The 23,798-nt window shown below is 41.5% G+C and overlaps 1 protein-coding gene across 2 annotated transcripts in view; it reads right to left on the minus strand.

The window, feature by feature from the left end:
- SIL1 (SIL1 nucleotide exchange factor) overlaps positions 1-23,798 on the minus strand; it is a 235,363-nt gene that overhangs the window by 49,747 nt on the left and 161,818 nt on the right. For both annotated transcript variants that reach the window (XM_074380000.1, XM_003933928.4), the window contains exon 7: positions 19,910-20,031. In XM_074380000.1, coding sequence (XP_074236101.1) covers positions 19,910-20,031 — 122 coding nt within the window. The remainder of the gene's footprint in view (positions 1-19,909; positions 20,032-23,798) is intronic.

Here is a 23,798-nt window from a genome sequence, read left to right on the forward strand (position 1 = left end):
GAGGTCAAGAGATCGAGACCATCCTGGTCAACATAGTGAAACCCCGTCTCTACTAAAAATACATAACATTAGCTGGGCAGGGTGGCACGTGCCTGTAATCCCAGCTACTCAGGAGGCTGAGGCAGGAGAATTGCCTGAACCCAGGAGGCGGAGGTTGCGGTGAGCCGAGATTGCGCCACTGCACTCCAGCCTGGATAACAAGAGCAAAACTCCGTCTCAAAATAAATAAATAAATAAAATAAAAAATAAAAATATTAGCCAGGCATGCTGGAGCACACCTGCAGTCCTAGCTACTGAAGCTGAGGCAGGAGGATTGTTTCAGCCCTGAGGTTATATAGGGACCTATGACTGCACCATTGCACTCCAGTGTGGGTAACAAAGACTCTGTCTCTAAAAATAATAATAAAGAATAAATGCTACTGGTTTTTGTATGTTTATTTTATATACTGCCACTTTACTGAAATCGTTTATCAATTCAACAGCTTTTTTTGGTGGAGTCTTTAGGTTTTTCTAAGCAGAAGATCATGTTGTTTGGAAGCCTAAGGCAGTCTTCCTGCCTTAGCCCAGTAGGTCAAGGCTGCAGTGAGTTGTGACTGCACCACTGCACTCCAGCCTGGGTGAAAGAGTGAGTCTCAGAAAAAGAAAAAAGTCCACATTGTCTAAATCGTCTCTTCCTTTCCAATTTGGATAGCCTTTATTTTTCTCTCTTGCCTAATTGCTCTGGCCAGGACTTCCAGTATTCTGTTGAATAATAGTGATTTAAGTAGGCATCTTTGTCTTCTTCCTGATCTTACAGGAAAAGTTTTCCATTTTTCCCTGTTCAGTACAATGTTAGCTATGGGTCTGTCATATAGGGCCTTTATTATTATGAGGTATGTTCCTTCTATATCCAGTTTGTTGTGGGTTTTTATCATAAAGTTAAATTTTATTGTCTGCTTTTTCAGCATCCAATGAAATGATTATATGGTTTTTGTTCTTGATTCTGTTAATGTGATATATCACGTTTATTGATTTGCATATGTTGAACCATCCTTGCATCCCTGATCCAAGGCAATTTTAAAGAAGAATAAGGATGAAGGCTTTGTTCTATTGGATGTCAAAAATTATATAAAGCTACAGTAATTAAAATATGAAATTGGTGCAAGGATTAAAAAAAGAGACCAATGAATCAGAATACAAACCAATACAAGTAAGATAATTCAGTATATAGTAGAGCAACCATTATACTTCACTGGGGAAAAGATAGACTCTTCAGAACCTAATGCCAGGACAATTCGTTGGCCACATGATAAAAACTAAAATTAAATCTACATCTCACGGCATACATAAAAATGTTAAAAACCTGTCAAAACTTTATACTCTTAGAATATATGCAAATATCTCTATACCTCAAGGAAGGATTTCTTAAAACACACAGAGCATAAACTTCAAGAAAAAGATTGATAATTTTGACTTCCTAAAAATACTTTAAAATGTCTGTAGCAAAAGGCAACATAAGCAATGTGAAATGACCAGCCACACACAAGAATATATTTGCTATGCATACAACTGACAAAAGACAGTATCCAGACTATATATAATTTATGAAAAACATATAAAATACATAAGTACCCAGATTATATATATAATATGTAAATGCCAACTAAAAAATCTATGGGAAAAAATAGGCAAAAGATATTAAGAGGCAATTTAAAAAGACAGTAGCCTTGACGGTTGTATTGAAAACACCAAACACGGCCAGGTGTGGTGGCTCACACCTGTAATCCCAGCACTTTGGGAGGCCAAGACAGGCAAATCATGAGGTCACGAGTTCAAGACCAGTCTGACCAACATGGGGAAACCCCGTCTCTACTAAATACACAAACATTAGCCGGGCGTGGTGGTGGCCACCTGTAATCCCAGCTACTCAAGAGGCTGAGGCAGGAGAACTGTTTGAACTCAGGAGGTGGAAGTTGTAGTGAGCCGAGATCATGCCATTGCACTCCAGTGTGGGCAACAGGGCAAGACTCTGTCGAAAGAAAGAAAAAGAAAGGAAAAGGAAGGAAGGAGGGAAGGAGGGAAAGAGGGAGAGAGGGAGAGAGGGAAGGAAGGAGACGGAAAGGAAGGAAGGAAAGGAGGGAAGGGAGAGAGGAAACAAACAAACAAACAAACAAACACACACAAGGGCCGGGCGCGGTGGCTCACGCCTGTAATCCCAGCAGTTTGGAAGGCCGAGGCGGGTGGATCACAAGGTCGAGAGATCGAGACCATCCCGGTCAACATGGTGAAACCCTGTCTCTACTAAAAATACAAAAAATTAGCTAGGCATGGTGGCACGTGCCTGTAATCCCAGCTACTCAGGAGGCTAAGGCAGGAGAATTGCCTGAACCCAGGAGGCGGAGGTTGCAGTGAGCCAAGGTCGCGCCACTGCACTCCAGCCTGGGTAACGAGCGAAACTCCGTCTCAAAACACAAATATATACTTAATCCAAACCAAAAAAATCTCAGAGCAATCTGTATGGTATAATTCCAACCGTGTGTGGGGGGTGAGGGTGGGGGCAGGGAATACTCAATTTATAAAGTAGTCAGGAAAGAGTAAATTCAGAAACGAGATACTATGCCATACCCATCAAACTGGCAAAAAATAGAAATTCTAATACAAAACATTGACAGGGATATGGAGAAATAGAAACTATCAAACACAGTACGAGTTTATTTCCACCAGCAACCACTTTGGAAAACAATTTGGCATTATCTAGTGGTACTGAAAATGTTCAAATGACCTAGCAATTCTATTTTAAGGCTATACCCTAGGGAAATACTTGCATATGTACCCAAGGAGTCATGCATAAGGATACTCATTGCAATGCTGTGTGTAATAGCAAAAAAAAATTGGCATCAACCTAAATATTCTTTAACAAGGGAATAAATAAGCATATTCAAACAGTGGGATGCTAAACAGAAGCTGTATACAGAGCTACATGTAACAATACAGAAAACTACTAAAACAGTTTCTATGTGTGTATGTGGTGGGGGGGATACAATGAAGATAGATTTCACAAACTATAAAAAATACATACAACAGGCCAGAAGTGATGGCTCACGGCTGTAATCCTAGGACTCTGGGAGGCTAAGGCGGGTCTATCACTTGAGCTCAGGAGTTTGAGACTAGCCTGGGCAACATGGTGAAACTCTGTCTCTACAAAAAATATATAAATTAGCCACGTGGCACTTGACTGTGGTCCCAGCTACTTGGGGGACTGAGTCAAGCCTGAACCCCAGAGGTCAGGGCTGCAGTGAGCTGAGACTGCACCACTGCACTCCAGCCTGGGTAACAAAAATGAGAACCTGTTTCCAAAAAAAAAAAAAGAAAGATATGATATGCACCAAATTCTTAGCAGTGGTTACCTCTTGGGGGAGAACAAATGGAAACAGAAAGAATTATGAAAGGGTCATCAATTATATCTAATATCTTTCTTTCTTTCTTTCTTTATTGCATTTTAGGTTTTGGGGTACATGTGATGAACATGCAAGATTGTTGCATAGGTACACACATGGCAGTGTGGTTTGCTGCCTTCCGTCCCCTCACCTGTATCTTTCATTTCTCCCCATGCCATCCCTTCCCACCTCACCACCCCCCCGCCCCTCCCCCATTTCCCCCCAACAGACCCCAGTGTGTAGTGCTCCCCTCCCTGTGTCCATGTGTTCTCATTGTTCAACACCCGCCTATGAGTGAGAATATACGGTGTTTGATTTTCTGCTCTTGTGTCAGTTTGCTGAGAATGATGGTTTCCAGGTTCATCCATGTCCCTACAAAGGATGTGAACTCATCGTTTTTGATGGCTGCGTAATATTCCATGGTGTATATGTACCACATTTTCCCTATCCAGTCTATCATCGTTGGGCATTTGGGTTGGTTCCAGGTCTTTGCTATTGTAAACAGTGCTGCAATGAACATTCGTGTGCACGTGTCCTTGTAGTAGAATGATTTATAATCCTTTGGATATATATCCAGTAATGGGATTGCTGGGTCAAATGGGATTTCTATTTTTAGGTCCTTGAGGAATCGCCACACTGTCTTCCACCATGGTTGAATTAATTTACATTCCCACGAAGCAAATACAGCAAATTCTAGTTTATTAAATCTGGGTAGTGAGTATAAAATTTTCTGAACTCCTCATTTAAATATTTCATATTTTTGAAATAATATGAAGAACAAATATATGCTCATTGCAGAAAAGGCTTTATTAAGTATATCATAAAAAAAAACCATGAAATAATAAGTTATCAATTTTCTCTAAATAAACATTTTAAACTTCCATATAGAAAAGTAGCCTAAATAAGAATGAAAGAGAAACAAAAATTGGGGAAAATATGTGCAAAACAAAAGGTTAATCCCTGAAATATAAAGAGGTCTATTGTTTTCAATGGTGTCCTAGGGCACAAATTGCTCCACAAAAGGATCAAATCAACTTTGTCCCCTTTGAAGGAATAGTTTCTGAGGTCCCTGTTTGATATTTCTTCTGATCCTAGGAGGACTCCTTCCAACTGGCTTACTCCCTGGTTCCATCCTGCAAATTAGCCCACCTACAGTTTGATCCTGAAGCTATATCCATGAATCTCCTCCCAGTTTCCTTTCACCACAACCTCCACAGTTCTTAAAAGTGTCCTTAGGCACAAACAGATGGAGAAACATTCCATGTTCATGTCAAGTAAGAATCAATATCGTGAAAATGGCCATACTGCCCAAAGTAATTTACAGACTCAACGCTATTCCCATCAAGCTACCAATGACCTTCTTCACAGAACTGGAAAAAAAATACCTTAAAATTCATATGGAACCAAAAGAGAGCCGGCATAGGCAAGTCAATTCTAAGCAAAAAGAACAAAGCAGGAGGCATCACACTACCGGACTTCAAACTATACTACAAGGCTACAGTAATCAAAACAGCATGGCACTGGTACCAAAACAGAGATATAGACCATGAACGGAACAGAGGCCTCAGAGGAAACACAACATATTTACAACCATCCGATTTTTGACAAACCTGACAAAAACAAGCAATAGGGAAAGGATTCTCTGTTTAATAAATGATGTTGGGAAAACTGGCTAGCCATGTGCAGAAAGCAGAAACTGGACCCCTTCCTGACACCTTACACTAAAATTAACTCCAGATGGATTAAAGACTTAAACATAAGACCTAACACCATAAAAACCCTAGAAGAAAATCTAGGCAAAACCACTCAGGATATAGGCGTAGGCAAGGACTTCATGACCAAAACATCAAAAGCATTGGCAACAAAAGCCAAAATAGACAAATGGGACCTAATCAAACTCCACAGCTTCTGCACGGCAAAACAAACAGTCATTAGAGTGAATCGGCAACCAACAGAATGGGAAAAAATTTTTGCAGTCTACCCATCTGACAAGGGGCTGATTTTCAGAATTTACAAAGAACTAAAACAGATCTACAAGAAAAAAACAAACAAGCCCATTCAAAAGTGGGCAAAGGATATGAACAGACACTTTACACAAGAAGACATACAGGAGGCCAACAAACATGAAAAAATGCTCATCATCACTGGTCATTAGAGAAATGCAAATCAAAACTACATTGAGATACAATCTCATGCCAGTTCAAATGGCGATCATTAAAAAATCTGGAGACAACAGATGCTGGAGAGGATGTGGAGAAATAGGAACACTTTTACACTGTTGGTAGGAGTGTAAATTAGTTCAACCATTGTGGTAGATAGTGTGGCGATTCCTTAAGGACCTAGAAATAGAAATTTCATTTGACCCAGCAATCCCATTACTGGGCATATATCCAAAGGATTATAAATCATTCTACTATAAGGACACATGCACATGAATGTTCATTGCAGCACTGTTTTCAATAGCAAAGACCTGGAACCAACTCAAATGCCCATCGATGATAGACTGGACAGGGAAAATGTGGTATATATACACCATGGAATATTATGCAGCCATCAAAAATGATGAGTTCGTGTCCTTTGTAGGGACATGGATGAACCTGGAAACCACGATTCTCAGCAAACTGACACAACAGCAGAAAATCAAACACCGCATATTCTCACTCATAGGCGGGTGCTGAACAATGAGAACACATGAATACAGGGAGGGGAGCACTACACACTTCGGTCTGTTGGGGGAAAATGGGGGAGGGATGGGGGGTGGGGAGGTGGGGAGATATGGCATGGGGAGAAATGCCAGATATAGGTGAAGGGGAGGAAGGCAGCAAATCACACTGCCATGTGTGTACCTATGCAACAATCCTGCATGTTCTTCACATGTACTCCAAAACATAAAATGTAATTTTAAAAAAAAGTTTTTTTTAAAAAAGAGTGTCCTTAGGTTCGAACTTCTGCACGCTCTGTTGCAAATGCAGTCAGTTCCTTTAGGAAGAAATTAGGAGCTACCTGTTTTATGGCCTGCTTCTTCCTCAGGCACAATCTGAGTTAGGACCCTGGAGCTAGAGGTAGAAATAATAACAAGGTTTTGAGTGCTCAGTGAGTTGGGGGACAACAGCCTAAGGCCCTTTTTCACATGGAACCACCATCTCAGGAGCTGGGGAAAGGCAATTAGGGCTCCAGTATTCTCTGTGTGCCACAGCCAAGATCTAACATCCAGCTTCCATTCTACAAGCAGGAGATGGGCTGAAGAAGTGACTCTCCCACCCCCCGACTCCCAAACTCTCAAATGCACTGGCCTGGGAGTTGGACTTAGCAACAGGCCCTTCTGGGAAGAAAGCCCTTGGGCTGGGGAGAAGGGAAGCTCTGGGTGCTTGGCTGCAGTAGTTTGGAATGGAGTCTCCACTTCACCAAGCTGGAAGCAGACAGTGAAGGAGAAGTCTTATGTCAGATAACATAGACTCCCACCTTTCACACCAAATTTCATAGAGTTTCTTGAGCAGATGTTTCTTTATTTACTATTTGTCCTTGGGACTATTCCCAAAGACTAATTTTTAAATAATGTGCACCAGTTTTACTAGGAGTGGGTCAGTGAAGGTCCTCATACTGTCATGCCAGAAGATGATGTCTCCTTATCATTTAAATATTTTATGATGAGCCTGTATATTCTCTGCAAAACCAAGGAGGACACTAAAAATAAAAACAGAGAAAGAGACAGAAACTGAAATCTGGTAGGAGGTAAGAAAGTAAGAACTTTCAGAACAGTAAGAGGAGCCCATGCTGGCTGGTTGCCTCCTTGCCAGTCTCTATAGTTCCACTCTTCTCTTTGCTCCGAGAGATGAATTATACTCTTTCTAATAACCTCAGCCCAACAAGAAGCCCTTAATGAAAAAACAGGCAGACCTGAAGTAGCTCCAACTTTGGGAAGCATAGTGGATTATTCCTTGAATCCAGATGTCTGAAAGGATGCAAATGGAACCAAGACAGAAATGTCTTAGGCAATGGGACCATGGTGGAAACTGCTGTAGAGAACTGATGAAAATTATCAGAGCCTAGCATCAGGCCAAGCAACTAGGCTAAGAATACCAAAAGCACTGTCTTCCCTCTTTTCCCACTCCTGGTACTTTGCAACTAATCTGTCTTTATCATCATCATCATCATTTACCTGCTTTAGTTTTTGATTATTATTAGTTTTTGAGATAGGGTCTTGCTATGTTTCCCAGGCTGGTCTTGAATTCCTGGCCTCAAGTGAACCTTCCACCTCAGTGTCCCAAAGTGCTGAGATTACAGGTATGAGCCACTGTACCTGGCCTCTGTTTTTATAACCCACTCTTTCTGTGGTTTCACTATGTCACTAGAAATGGATTTCTTCTGAATCGTGCTTGGGATTCAGTGGATTTCCTGAATCAGAATTCATGTCTTTCATCAATTTAAAGAGCTTTGAAAAAGTATCCGCCACACCTCTTTAAATACAGCCTATCTCATACATATTCTCTTTATTCTTCTGAAACTCATGTGAGAACTTTTTTTTTTTTTTTTTTTGAGACGGAGTTTCGCTCTTGTTACCCAGGCTGGAGTGCAATGGCGCAATCTCGGCTCACCGCAACCTCCGCCTCCTGGGTTCAAGCAATTCTCCTGCCTCAGCCTCCCAAGAAGCTGGGACTACAGGCGTGTGCCACCATGCCCAGCTAATTTTTGTATTTTTAGTAGAGATGAGGTTTCACCATGTTGACCAGGATGGTCTTGATCTTTTGACCTCGTGATCCACCCGTCTCAGCCTCCCAAAGTGCTGGGATTATAGGAGTGAGCCACTGTGCCCGGCCCTTGTGAGAACTTTGCATTCAAATCTTCACATCTCTTAACCTCTTTTTCATTTTTCTGTCTATGCTGCACTTTAGGTAATCTCTTCAATTCTATACTCTAGTTTACTTAATTACTCTTCAGCTGTGTCTGACCAGGTATTTACCTTGTCTACTGAATTCCTTTTTTTTGAGACAGAGTCTTTTTCTGTCACCAGGCTGGAGTGCAGTGGCGCAATCTCAGCTCACTGCAACCTCCACCTTCTGGGTTCAAGCAATTCTTCCACTTCAGCCTCCCAAGTAGCTGGGACCACAGGCGTGTGCCACTATACCCGGCTAATTTTTCTATTTTTAGTAGAGACAGGGTTTCACCATGTTGGCCATGATGGTCTTGATCTCCACCCACCCCAGCCTCCCAAAGTGTTGGGATTACAGGCGTGAGCCGCCACACCCGGCCACGACTACTGAATTCCTAACTGCAATTATTAAATTTTCAATTTCAAGAAGTTCTATTTGCGAATCAACCTAACTGTCCATTAATGGATGAATGGATAAAGAAAATGTAATATATGTACACAATGGAATATTATTCAGCCAGAAAAAATTAAGGAAAAACTGCCACTTGTGACAACACAAATGAAGCTAGAAGACATTATGTTAACTGACATAAGCCAGGTGCAGAAAGACAAATACTGCATAATCTCATGCATATGTGGAATCTAAAAAAATTGATCTCATAAAAGTAGAGAGTACAATGGTAGTTACCAGGGACTGACGTGGTTGCTGGGGCAGGGGAGTATTGAGATATTGGTCAAAGGATATGAAATTTCAGATGGACAGGAGTAGGTCCAAGAGACATATCACACAGCATGGTAACTGTAGTTAATAACAATATATAGCATTTTTGAAAAATGCTAAGGGAGTGATGTTAAGTGCTGTCACCACAAAAATAACTATGTGAGCAAGATCACTCTGGAATGTATATATACTTCAAAATACCATGTTTTACAAAATAAATACATATAATTTTATCTGCCAAGCAAAAAAATTTTTTTAATTTTAAAAGTTCTATTTGCATCATTTTCAAATCTGTCCATTGTCATTTTTGATAGCCTACTTTTTGCCCATACTTTTGATAAAATCTTATTTAAGCATATTATTTTGTATTCCATATTCTGTAAATTTTACTACCTGTAATTTTAAATTATTTATTTATTTTTAAAAATTATTAATAGAGACAGGTTCTCACTTTGTTGCCCAGGCTGGTCTCAAGCTCCTGGCTTCAGGTGATCCTTTTGCCTCGGCTTCCCAAAGTGCTGTGATTACAAGCGTGAGCCACTGCACTCAGCCTATCTATAGTTTTGAAGGTCTGATTATGTTGTTTCTGCTGTCTTTTACTCATAGTGCCTTACTTTTTATGTGCTTTGTGATATTTTGGTTGTGAGCTCATGACCATTGAGGATTTTTGTGTGTGGGGGTGTTCTGAAGCCTGGATATAAGTTACTCCAAAGAGGATTTGTTTCTGCATCTACCAGTAACCTGGAAATTCTGCTAACTTCAAACCACATTTTTAAAAAACTTTATCTCATGGAAATGTTCATGTATATACAAAAGTATAGAGAATGGTATAATAATCCCCATAGACTCTTCACTCAGCTTTCAAAATTATGAAGTCATAACTAGTACTGTTTTATCTATACTCCAACTCACCCACCTACCCACCTCCTCAGATCTCAAAATAAAGCACAATGGAGATACCCTATCTCTGATGTTTGTTGTTGCCGTTTTCTGAGATGGGAGTCTCACTCTGTTCCCCAGGCTAGAGTATGGTGGCATGATCATGGCTCACTGAAGCCTCAAACTCCCAGGCTCAAGCAATCCTCCCACCTCAGTATTCTGAGTAGCTGGGACCATAGAAACACACCACCAAACCCAGCTAATTAAAAAAAATTTTTTGGAGAGATGGGGTCTCCTTATGTTGCCCAGGCTGGTCTTGAAATCCTGGGCTCAAGCGATCCTCCCACCCTTGGCCTCCCAAAGTACTTTGATTATCTATGACCATGCCACCCTGAATATACCTAATCTCATCTGATCTCAGAATCTAAGCAAGGTTGGGCCTGGTTAGTACTTGGACGGGAGACCAAAGTGCTGGGATTAAGTCATGAGCCACCACGCCTGGCCTGACAACCTATCTTTTACCCATACATTTTTCAGCATAGTTCTCTAAAAAGGCTCTTTTCTACAAAAACAGAACAATACCTTTTTCATGCCAAAAACTTGATATTAAATATCAAGTAATTGTTTAAATGTTCCCAATTATCTTATAATTTTTTTTTCTTTTTCTCCCCTCCTCCCCCCGACAGATTGCTGATTTGATCAAGATCTAAATGTATTGTAGAGCTCCGGCATGGTGGCTCACACCTGTAATAACAAACACTTTGAAAGGCCAAGGCAGGAAGATCACTCAAGCCCAGGAGTTTGAGATAAACCTGGGCAACAAAGTAAGACCCTGTCTCTACAAAACAATAAAAAATAAAAACTAGTCAGGCATGGTGGCATACGCTTGTGGTCTCAACTAGATGGGAGGCTGAGGCAGGAGACTGAGTCTGTAGTGAGCTGTGTTTGTACCACTACACTCTAGGCTTGGGTGACAGAGTGAGAGCCATTGTAATTATAATTGGTTGATATTCATCTTAAATATCTTTTCATTTATGGAGTTCACCCCATCTCTTTATCTTTTTCTCTTGTATCTTATTTTGTGAAAAATCCAGTAGTCTGCCCGCTCCAGTTTCCCACAGTGTGGTCTTTGCTGATTCTATTATATCATTGAACATATCTCCTGTCTCAATATTTCCCTTAAATTCCAAGTCAGATCTAGAAGTAGGTTCAAATTCAGATTCCATTTTCTATCAAGATTGCCTCCTATGTGGTGTTATGCATTTTTCAGAAAGCATGTCAGACTCAGTTTCCCTAGAAAACAAACTGAAGATTTGTGGGCATTTTTCTCCCTTCCACTCAAAGCCAATTTGCCTTAATAATTCCTATTAAGTGGAAGATTTTCATTTTTCTAATTTTCTCTTTCATGGCCCCTAAGCTTTGTCTCTTGTCCCCCAAATTATGATTCCTGTTGAAACCAAGAGCTCACAGCCACTAGGGAACAGCAGATATTCCCAGGTCAGCTGTCAGTTTCAGTGTTTTTTATCTCTTAGGATTTGAGCTTTCTATTGTATTTGGCTTTAGAATTTCTCTTTCTTACAGGGCTACCACATAAAGAATATGACATTATTAAATTCCCCTGCAGCTATACAAAGCAGTGGCCCTATAGTTTCTTGTTGGCTGAATTAAGCATTTAAACAAATACTTAAATATTTAATACAACATCTTCAGGTATTTGAACTAAGAGTTTCTTATGAAATGTGCCATTTGACAGACTGAGAAGTCTCCCAGGCTGTTTTGCTTTGTTTCATTACTATTTAAATTTTAATTACAAAAATAATACACACTCACTGGAAGAAAAATCAAACAAAACAGAAGCATAGAAAAATTTTAAAGCCTCCTTACTTCTGCTGGCTTTCTTTCTCCCACCAATTTTTGATTTCAATTTTTGTGTTAGACCATTTATGTTCTAAGCAGCTACAGGAAACTTACCCTCTATAAGGTGCTGTGAGCACCACAGACTTGGGTACGAGTTTCCATGCTCAAAAAGCCTTCAATTTTGTTGGGGAAACAGATAAAAGATCTGGCTAACGACAGAGAAGTAGATGTGTTAAAGAGTCAGTTTAGGAATCCAATAACAAATGCTAATAAAGATGAAGATAAAACAAAGAACCTTGTGTGCTGGGGGTTATGTAGGGAAGAAATTAAGAAGAGGATAGTAGTGAAAAAATCTGAAGACAGCCACATAAAGGATGTGGAGAAGGCAGGGGTATATCACAAAGATAAATTCAAGCGAAATGCTAAAGGGACAAGTTTATTAAGCAAAGTGGTGCTTCCCTCCCTAGTATGAGGGCTTAGTTTCTGCAGTACTCAGGATAGCTGGTCACAGTCAGAGGTCATTTTCCTTTTGTCATTATTTGCCATTTGAAAAAAGTAATCAGACTTTGAATGGAGCTTAAGAGAGCTATGGCTATCCAATTTCCTGCGCCAATCTCGGTTAATACGCTAATCAATTTATCAGATGCAAAAGGCTTGAGCACCTCTCCTGTCACTGTAAGAGTGTGAAAAAATTAGCAACTAGAGACAAGAGGTCAGACAAGTGCTAGGGGTCACATTTGAACTTTTATTCAACACTGGCATCTCTAGCGAGTGACCTCATCCCAATCCCTTACCTTCTTTTTTCTGGGCCCTCAGCCAGTGGGGCTATACACTCATCCCCATGGCCTTAGATTTTAAAGGGTCAAGGTGCGGTATCTGAATCATCCATGATTACATCATTAATAATAAAAACAGCACTGTCCACTCAGCCTCCAGTGTTCTCTGAAAAACAATTCATTTCCGAGGTATCAATTTATTCTTTTGTTTTTCATGTATTCATTCAATAATTATTTCCTGAGCATCCACTCAGTGCTAGGTCCTATGCTACATACTAGAGAGACAGCAGCATAAAGATAGAAAAGGGAGCCTATCCCCTAAGTACTATCTAATAAGGGATATTAACAGTAAACAGGTAACGAAACAACTATATAACTGCAAATTGAGATGAATGCCATGAAGTTCAAAATGAATTTTTTTTAATTTAAAAGATCTGAGAGGGATTTTGGAAATATTCAAATGAATTCATATCAATATGAATATATGTTCAGTTGCAAGTAATGGAAACATGATTAACACTGATTTTAAAAAACAAAGACATTTCATTACCTCTCATAAGAAAAGTCTGGAAGCAGACAGTTCCAAAACATAGAAGTGGCCAAACTACATCATAAATAACCCAGTTTCCGCCCCGTGCCTTCCCCTCTATTATCCTTCTCAGCATGTTGGCTTTTTGTTCTTGTGCTTCTCACCTCACTGGTCCAAGGCAGCTACTGCAGCTCCAAGTCAGCTGCAGTTGAGGCAAGAAGAAGTGGGCAAGGCCTCCTTAATATCTTTTTATAAGAACAAATCCTTCCCAGGGGCTTGCAAGCAAACATCTCTTTATGTCTCATTGGTCAGAACTGGGTCATATGCCCATCTCCAAACTAGTATACATCCCTAGAAAATGGCATTTCCAAGGTTGTTTTAGACCATTTACGGCTCATTTCCTAGAACTGGGGAAGGGAAATTTCTGCCTGAACATGTTGCTGCCCTGACATTATTGAGGTTCCTTAGCAGATGAAAAAGGGGGAAACCAGGCACAGTGATGCACATCTGTAATCCCAGCCACTCAGGAAGCTGGGGTAAGAAGACTGCTTGAGCCCAGGAGTTCACGCTGTAGTACACTGCGTGATACTGTAGTATCCATTATAAGAGCACATAATCTCATTGTGTTGCAGGGGCACTCCGGCCTGGGCAACACGAGACCCTGTCTCTCTGGAAAAAAAAATACCTTAAAAACCAGAAAAACAGGGAATGGTTGTCTAGTAGACAACAATAGTAGAAATTTAAATGCACAGGACTTGTTCACCAAGTTAATGAGAAAGTGAAGGAAGTGGACTCATAAATATCACTCAAAAGTTTCAAACCTGGAGAACTACAATAATCGCAATGCCAAGAAGAGATAAAAAGAGAATGTGGGAAGAAAAGTCTAGTTTGTGAGGCAATAACGAGTTCCACTTTGTTAAGTTTGAGTTGTGGTGAGACAGTGTGGTAGCAATGTAGGAGAAGATCTCAGGAGGAAGGCTGGACTTAAATGTAGACACTGCAGTCATCCACAGTGAGGCTGGATTTGAAACCACAGGAATAGATAGGACCACTAGCGGAGAAAATGAAAAGAGAGGAGAACAAGGCTAGAGGAATCTGTGAATAGCTATAATTATTAACAGAAGATAGTAAGATGATGATGTTGCCAAAAAAGGAAAAGGGGAATGATTACTTACAGTCATCCCCAAACTAAGGGACTATAATGGCATGGCAGCCACGAGGTAAAGTTCCCAAAAGAAAGTAATGGCCAACATTTTGACTACCACAAAGATGCCAATGATGCCAAAGTATTCTTGAAAAATTTCAGAGACGGTACAGACAGAAACAAGATTGAAGGAATAGTAGTTTCAAATACATTATTTTATTTTTTTATTTTTATTTTTTATTTTTTTGAGACGGAGTTTTGCTCTTGTTACCCAGGCTGGAGTGCAATGGCGCGATCTTGGCTCATCGCAACCTCCACCTCCTGGGTTCAGGCAATTCTCCTACCTCAGCCTCCTGAGTAGCTGGGATTACAGGCACGTGCCACCATGCCCAGCTAATTTTTTGTATTTTTAGTAGAGACGGGGTTTCACCATGGTGACCAGGATGGTCTCAATCTCTCGACCTCGTGATCCACCCGCCTCGGCCTCCCAAAGTGCTGGGATTACAGGCTTGAGCCACCGCGCCCGGCTCAAATACATTAATTTAATGCTCGTGTGCACTCGTTTGTATTCCTTTTTGTCTACTTTATTTTTTTTTTTTTTGAGAAAGGGCCTTACTTGGTCACCCAGACCGGAGTGCAGTGGTACGATCATGGCTCACCACAGCCTTAACTTTCCAGGTTCAAGCAATCCTCCACCTCAGCCTCCCGAGTAGCATAGCTGGGACCATAGGCACATGCCACCATGCCTGGCTAATTTTTGTATTTTCTATAGAGACAGGGTTTCATCATTTTGTCCAGGTTGGTCTTGAACCCTGGCTCAAGCAATCTACCTGCCTTGGCCTCCCAAAGTGATGGGATTATGGGCGCAAGCCATGGTGCCCAGCTCCCAATAGCTAAAATTAATTGGTAAACCCTCAGTAGGAAGAGCACAACTGAGAAAATAAGAGAGCCAACAAAGCATGAGGTGGGAGGGAACAGGGTTGAGGGAGGGGGGTGTATTCATTTTACGAAGGGAGGGAGGGAGGGAGGGAGGGAGGGAGGGAGGGAGGGAGGGAGATAGGGAGATAGGGAGATAGATAGATAGATAGATAGATAGATAGATAGATAGATAGATAGGTAGATAGATAGGTAGAACCCAAAATCTGCCAAGGAGGTTCCAAGGAAGATGCCAAGGACAGAGAGGGAAGAACAGAATCTTGTTCCAGGGATCCATTATAAGAGCACATAATCTCACCAAGCCTAATGGCACTTGTACATCCTTTTTTGTACTAGGTTCAGTTCCATAACATCTGCAAACTGTGGAAAGTTCAAAAGTACTATAAACATGAATGCTTAGAAGCCCATGTAATTGCATAATAATTTATAAATGTGCAGATGATAATATGAGTTATTTAAAGATGGATATAGGACTCTAAAGATGACTGAGGCAGGGGCATGAGAACAACAAAGCCAGTGTTGCATGGGGCAGACATACGAGTTACCTGATAGTTTAACTCTCTTGACAATAAGGAGGTAAAGGTAATATATAGGGAGCTAAGAGAAAAACAAAAGCAGGCGGCCAGTTTGCTGAGACCCAAAACCAAATTACAGAAGGCTGCTGGCCTCTGAAATTCACAAAGTCTTTTTGAGACTCCCCTTAAACAGAAACACAAATGACTAGTCTGAAACTCGAGAGACTCCTGGTAGGTCAGACTGCAGACAGACACACACAAGTGCCATCATGAGATTTAATCAGGTCACAGAAAGGCCAATGAAAATACTTGACTTGAAGAAGGAAAAAGCAGGTTTGAGATAAAAGAAAAACCATGAAAAGATAAAGCTACTAAAAGCATTAGTGCCCCTACCACTGCCTATCTTTTGATGCAAGAGCTTGACCTGCCTTATGTGTGGGCAACAAACAGCAGAAAATAAATGTGTGTGATCCATATATAAGTGTGAATAATATTTAAATAAACTTTACTTCAGTGGCCATATAACACTTAGTAGTCATGTCAATTCCATTTACATGAATTCTCTCTTCTTGATCTTGGAATAATTGCTTCATGTTTAACACCAGGAAAGAGACCTCTTCATCCACACAAATGTATATGGAAGCCTTATTAAGCAATTAGCCCAAGTAAGCAAATAAATACCCTCAATTACGCAGCAGGATTAGCAAAGAGGCCAGACGCAGTAGCGCATGCCTATAAGCTCAGCACTTTGGGAGGCCAACGATGGATTGCATGAGCCCGTGAGTTCGAGACTAGCCTGGACAACATGGTGAAACCCTGTCTCTACAAAATAATAAAAATTAGCCAGGTGCAGTGGTGCACACCTGTAGTCCCAGCTACAGAAGTGGCTGAGTGGAAGGATCACCTGAGCCTGGGAGGCAGATGCTGCAGAGAGCCAAGATCCAGCCACTGTACTGTAGCCAGAGCAACAGAGACCTTACCTCGGGGAAAAAAAAAAAAAAAAGGATTACTAAGAGATACATGGTAGAATATGTGTCTTTACAGAAGAGAAAATGAATGAGGAGGATAAAGGTTTTTATTGTAGAAACAAAGGAACTAAGAATTTCTATAGCAGAAACTTAGTATAAAGGACACATTCTGATGAGGGTGATGATGTTGATACCGCCTTGTCACTGACAGGTGCTTTACAATCATTTTCACAGGTCATTGTATATTATTTGATACTCACTCAACTTTATGAAATGCAGAGAACACCTATTATTATCCCCTGTTAACAAAATTAAAAGGTAAGGCTTAGAAAGGTTGCCCATGGGCACACAGATAGGAAATGGTGGAATCTAAATTTGAAACTAGATTATTTGACTCTAGGTGCAGTGGTCTGCCTAATCCTCTTAAATGCCCAAACATCTGGACTGACTGAGCAGTATTCTTGCCCATCGGCAGAAAACCAGAAAGAATATTGTCTAGATACTATACCCAGCACTAGGACTCCATGATTCCAGGTTGCTTACTATTCCCTGAACACCCTCTTGACAAAGAGCAAGCTCATCACATCACTGTGTGTTTGTGCACAGGTGTGGCAGGTGTGTACACACCTGCAGACTAGGAGTAGTTAGGGAGGTGCAGAGCCAATACTTAAGACATTAAGAGTAAATGATGAATATCAGACTAGAGTACTGAAACCTACCTCTCTTCATAGAGATATCCTTACCTTGCATCAAGTTCCTCTTTGCAGAAAACACTGATATTTCTATGGTGTTTGGGAGCCTGCTGTGGCTTCCAAAACCTCTGGTGCCATACCATGCTGTCACAGTAATAGCCCTTCAGTGAGCCATCAAAAACCCAACTAGAACGTTTTCAATACAGCAATTTGCTTGCCACCAAAACACTAAATTGCAATATTTTATATTTATCTCTATTTAAATTTTAGTGATGCTGCATACATGTCAGCATGGTCTTAAGCTAATACAATCACAGAAAAGTCTTAATAACACCACACATTGGCACAGCCCCTGAGTGAGTTATGGGTCTGCAAAGAAGGCCCAATGCATGTTTCTCAAGTCACTTAATTAGTCCCCTTTAACTAGGATGTGACATGAAAATTCTACAGGGTTTCCCCTGAGAAATTATTTCCAGAAGCAATGCCAAGGGACATATAGTATAATTTGTTCATCTTAAAGGTAGAATAAAAGTACTTGGGAGTAAGGCAAAGATTTCCAAAAAGGGTCTGGAGAGAGAGGGTAATAAGGTTTGATTCAGTTCTTTCCTGGCCTAAGAAGTAAAAAGTGAGCTTTAGTAAGTTCTCAAGCCTCTAAAGCCTTATAAGGCTAAGACCCTGGACTTCCTGGACTTCCTCATGACTGGAACCGCAGCTACTAAGGTCAAACATGCAGATTTTCCATCTTTCCAGTGGCTGCACAGGAGGAGATTTCCCTGGACCTCCTGGGAGACTCTGGCTCTAGGAGGTGAGACCAAGGGAGGTGGAGCTTCCCTGGAGGCCAGAGCCTTGAACGTCAACACCATCAACACAGGGAGCCAGAGCTTTAAGATCCAGGCAGAGTGGTGATAAGGGAAACAAAGGCCGGCAGCGCCTCTCCTCACTGAACAACTCCTCCAGCCTTCCCAGCTCTGCCCTTCAACTCACAAAGAAAAGATGCTGAATTCCTTTCAGAGTGAGAGAGCATCACACTGAGATTCTGATTTAAAACACAAGCAAAGATAAAGCACAAAGGAAATCTTTTTGAAACAAAGTCTAAATGGTAAATATGTTCAGAATAGCTTTTCTCCTCTAACATCGTGACCTGCATCTAAGCATCTAATAGTCTCCACCCATGCCCTTGCAGCAAGAATCAGAATATTTGTTCCTGTTTTAAAGGCACAAATGGTCCTTAAAACAGATTTTCAAAAATGGGAGGAACAATAGCTCCAATGGACCAATTGCAGTATGCAGACATCTTGACCTTTGTAGGAGGTGTAGAATGATGTGGGGCCTACATATCTTTCTGCATCTACTCTTTTGAGATGCTACCTCCCCACTCCTCTTACCTTATCAGTATTCCATCACAAGCCAGACTAACTAAAATTCTCAAGAATTCCCAACCCAGAGAGTGTGATAACCTGACTGCATGTACATTGGTTCCAGACAACTAGGACAAGACACATTCCTCTCTGAAAGGTCCCCCCTTGGTCAGGCTTATTTATTCACCATTAGATGTAGCTTTACTGCCAAAAGGATCTACTCCTGTTTATTCCCCTCCCTCTCTACTATTTATAGTTCATCTTACTTTTTATAAATTTTATATATACTATGGAGACAAAAGTCAGAAATATGTATTTAAATAAATATACAGAAGTAACATAATTCAAAATATGTTAAATAATTGTCAAAAAAGTGGCAGAGATAATTCACTTAGTTTCCTGAGAAAGGAGGTCTTGATTTAGTTAATGGTAGAATTTGATAGGTATTCACATAGCTGATACCATGTATTGAACATGTATTAAGTGCGAAGCTCTGAACAAGCACTTTATATACATTGGTTTTTCCCTGGCTAATAACTCATCTCCCTGCTTGCACCTTATGACTGCTGCTCCCTTGCTGGACAGTCTACTCACAACACTCCCTGTGCCTAGCTGACTCCTTGACTCCTACAGCACCAAATGAGTTTTCCAAACACTGCAGATCATTATCGCTCCTCAGCTCAAAACCTTCAAAACCCTCCCATTTCCCTCAGACTAAAAGCCAAACTCTTTTTTTTTCTTTTTTGAGACAGGGTCTTACAGTGGCATCAAGATGGTTCACTGAAGCCTCAACCTTCCAGGCTTAAGTGATCCTCCCATCTCAGCCTCCCAAATACCTTGTATTACAGGTATGCACCACCACACCTTACTAATTTTTCTATTTTTTTTTTTTTTTTTTTTTTTGGAGACAGGTTTTCACCATGTTGCCCAGGCCAGACTCAAACTCCTGGGCTCAAGAGATCTGCTCACCTTGGACTTTTTATAAGCTTCGAATTAAACAGAGAATGTGACCTAAGGTGTTATTAAATGTCCATACACATAAGATGGGGGAACAAAGAGTCACAGATCGTGACAACCTGGTAAAAATTCATATCTACTTAGAATAAGGGCAGAATCAAATTTTACTCTAGCTTCACTGAGATTATACTGAAATGTCAGTAGCAATACGCACGAATTCAAGTGTACCCTTCCTCCAAGCAGATCAGGCCAAGAAATTCTGGCCAATGGGATGTCCATTACACTGCTCACCTGGAAAAGGCAGCCCCCAGCACAAACGCAGCATACTCCTTCACGAGGGGCTCCGTGCTGTTCAGCCCGTTGATCACCACTTGAAGACCACCGAAGGAAAGCAGGTCCTGTGCATTGTCCATCTGCAACAGAGGCACTGCTTAGCATAGCACGGCCATCAGGGAAAGCAAAGCTCTTTCTTTTGGTGACTATCAAAAAACAAATTTAAAAGACATGTAAAAAGCAATAATGGCCTTTCTGACTAACTAGGAGAAGGTTTATAAAAACCAATTTTTGAATAATCTTAAGTTTGAGAACTCCTAATTCATCTAACACGATTGATGAGCACCTGCGTGGGAATCAGCGGAAATGACACCTAGCTATTGCTTATGCCAAACATGTCCTGGAAAATTCTAATATCGTAATGAGTCACAAAGCTTACTCCTAATGTACAAGCTGTTAACACAAAGAATCTGGCGTCATCAGCACCACTAAATGGTGCCACGCTTCCTGTTGATGTCCAACCCCAATGGGGACAATGGAGGCAGCAGACTTTTTTTTTTTTTTTAAAGCTGATTTTTAAATTAGAAGCTAGAGACTATAAAAGGAGCCCTGTTATTGGAGGGGGGAGTTGCTATAAGAGTGCTAGGAGTGGAATAACAATAGTACCTTTCTCTTCCATCTAAGATTGACTGCATCAGAAGACATTCATGATAAAATATGCAAGAAAATCATCCTCCCAAAGGCTTTAGTCTAAGCCTGTGCTACTGGCTAGTGGCTATGTATCAGATAATGCAGAACATTTCTATAACTACATAAAGTTCTATTCAACAGCATTGATCTAGGCTATCATTTAAGCTCCAAATCCCCAAGTTCAGATTCTCTCTTTGACTCTATAGGGGATCTCATTACCCACGCTTCATTAGTACCCTGAAACAAGACAACTCACTTTCCTCAGAAAGGTCACTGGATCCTGTTTTCTACACGTAGCAGCTACAGCCTCCCTTGAATATATCTTTGCTGTCACAAAGCCTTCATCTTGCCCATATGCTAATCGCACTCTATCAATCATAAGGAAAATTCAGGAAGCTGGAGCCCAACAACTGTGGCTGCTACCCACCCTTCTCCTCCAGATTCCACAGGGTCCCTCCCTTTCCACCCACATCCTTGGCTCTCTGAACTAGGACTCTGACAGAGAAATCAAGTGTGAAGATTGGTATCTGACTCTGCCAGTGTTTTGTGGTGGCCTAGCCTATTGTTGCCACTTGAAAGATCATTCACACATATTTGGATGGAATCTCTATGAGAGCAGGGGTTTTGTCTGTCCACAGTTGTAGCTCCAGGGACTAAGATAGTGCTGAGCATATGTTTAGGTGCTCAATGAGTAACTGTTGCATTGATGCATATGAATGTGATAAGAAAAAAATGTTCCCTAAATAAAGCTCCAGTGTGAATAAAAAGGCAATTTGGGGTATCTGTGCCAACAAAATGAATGGGCCTCTGGTACTACAGACATGAAGTAATGGCTAAACCAGGTTGTGAGGTGAGCATGAAGTCTGCTCTGCCATGTGGCCCAGGCCATGGACATTTTTCTGCCCCAAATTGTTCTGATGAAGCAGAATAACTATTGAGCCACAGCCCAGCTATCTACAGAGACTCAGAGGCTGGTGCTTTGCTGACAATAAGAACCTCCCTTCCTTCCACATATGCTCTGATTTTACAATATAAGAATTCACTGCCTAAGGCCACGCCTGTAATCCCAGCACTTTAGGATGCTAAAGCTGATAGATCACGAGGCCAAGAGATCAAGACCATCCTGGCCAACATGGTGAAACCCCATCTCTACTAAAAATACAAAAATTAGCTAGGTATGGTGGCACGCATCTGCAGTCCTAGCTACTTGGGAGGCTGAGGCAGGAGAACTGCTTGAACCCGGGAGGTGGAGGTTGCAGTGAGCCAAGATCGTGCCAATGCACTCCAGCCTGGTGACCCAGTGAGACTCCATCTCAAAAAATGATAGTAATAATAACAATAATAATTCACTGCCTATTCTTTGGTTGTCCTTCCTCTAGGGTTTCTGGATATAAAACTATGGCTCAGAATCCTGTCATAGCATGCCTGGAATGGCCACTTATCAAAGCTGGTATGAGTTCCTAGCAGAGCAGCTGCCACTTGGTCAGCTCCAAAGCAACACAGCCCAGAGTCATGGACCTTCTGTTCTAGAGTCAGTTTATCTACATTACTACAATGATAATTCAGCATGATAGAAATGCTGACATTTATATAAGCACTTCAGCCTTTTCGAGGTGTTTTCTCATGTTTTATTTCACTAACAGTGAGGAAGAAACGATTCATTCTGCCCAGTGCACATCAAAAACTGGGTCCTCCCTAGTGACATACAGGAGAAGCCATGACCACAGCCCAGGTCCACAGCTCCCCATCAGGGTCTGGGGCCAAAACCGTTCTTGGGCTGCCTTCAGGGTGGGGTAGGACAGGCAGAGAGGAAGAGGAGGAGGGAGTGCAGGAGGGAACTATGCCAACATCCAGGAGGAGAGCAAAGAAGCAGGGCAGTGACAAGACAAGGAGAGAACAGGAAACAGCAAAGGGGAGAAATGGTGGCACATAACTGAGACATGTAGGGGGAGGCAAATGTACTGTCCCAGGTAGATAGGGCGGACGGAGACCACTCCTCTCACCATCTGCTTTCCGCACACAAGGTTTTGCTTTTCACATATCCTGTTTAATAATTCAAATATGGCTGTGAGGAAGCCTGGGCAGACCTGGTTTGGGTTCTTGGCAACCACGGCTCCTCAAAATGCCATTCAGTGAGTCTGGAATGAACATGGACTGGGGAAGTTCCTGGCTAAGAAAGTGCCATCTTCCTTAAAGCTGGTACTACATCACCCCAAGCTACCATCACAACCGGAACTCAGGCTGAGCCGTGTCCTACTTAATCCCCCAGTGAAATCACAGCTTCACACTGCTGCAGGGCAGCCTGGTGCACCAGACCTTCCAGTCGAAATACCAACAATCCAGAACGTTCCTCTACCAACAGAAAAATGTGGCTTCTGCCAGGGACTGGTTTGGGGATGACCTCAGGATGAGTCTGGTAAGGGGACCTGTAAAAGCAGAAGGGGGATGTCACCTTAGGGGAGACACCGCCAAGTGACAAAGGACCTACAAGGAAAAACAAAAACTTTGCTGGGGCACTGCTAGCCCAAGCCTCCTGTGGACCCATGACCTTCTAGGTATGATAAACTCTCTGGTCATTTTGGTGTTTCATGAGCAAGAGCCCACAGAGACCCGATACCTAAAGATTCATCCAAATATGTAAAAATGAAGCCTGTCAAATCAAAGGACTGAGTTGGCCAAAAACTCCTTGTATCCTTAATCCTTTAAATATCTCTAGTGGAAAAGCTGTTGGAGTTTTTGGTTTTTACCCTGGAGAGTAAGGCTGGAAAGCAGAAAAGAGAACCCAGGTTCGTTTTTTTCTCTAAGAGGATCAGAGTCCTGCTATTTGAGGCCTGAGAAACAGTTATGAGCAGAAAAAGAAGATGAAGAGGCTGCCCCATAATTCCTACGGATACAGTGCACACTCATTCCCTTTCACCACAGATGCTGGCAAAATCCTAAAGGAAGAAAGTATGTCTTTTAGCTCAGTTTATAGAGAACAAGGGCACTGTCGTGCATGGGAGGACATTGAGGATCTATGTCTTGACAAGGATCTCAAACAAGCCTTTGATTATGATTCCACAGCCTCCTGGGCCACTGTTGTCCCTAGTCTGGATTACTGTAATAGTCTCCTATCTGGTCTCTGCTTCTACCAAGCCCCCTATCTGCAGTCTAATTCTCAACACAGCAGCTGGAGGAATCCTTTTAAAAGTAAGTCAGATCACGTCATTCTTCTGCT

The sequence above is a fragment of the Saimiri boliviensis genome, chromosome 1 (genome assembly GCF_048565385.1).
Source record: "Saimiri boliviensis isolate mSaiBol1 chromosome 1, mSaiBol1.pri, whole genome shotgun sequence".
In the NCBI taxonomy this organism is placed as follows: Eukaryota; Metazoa; Chordata; class Mammalia; order Primates; family Cebidae; genus Saimiri; species Saimiri boliviensis.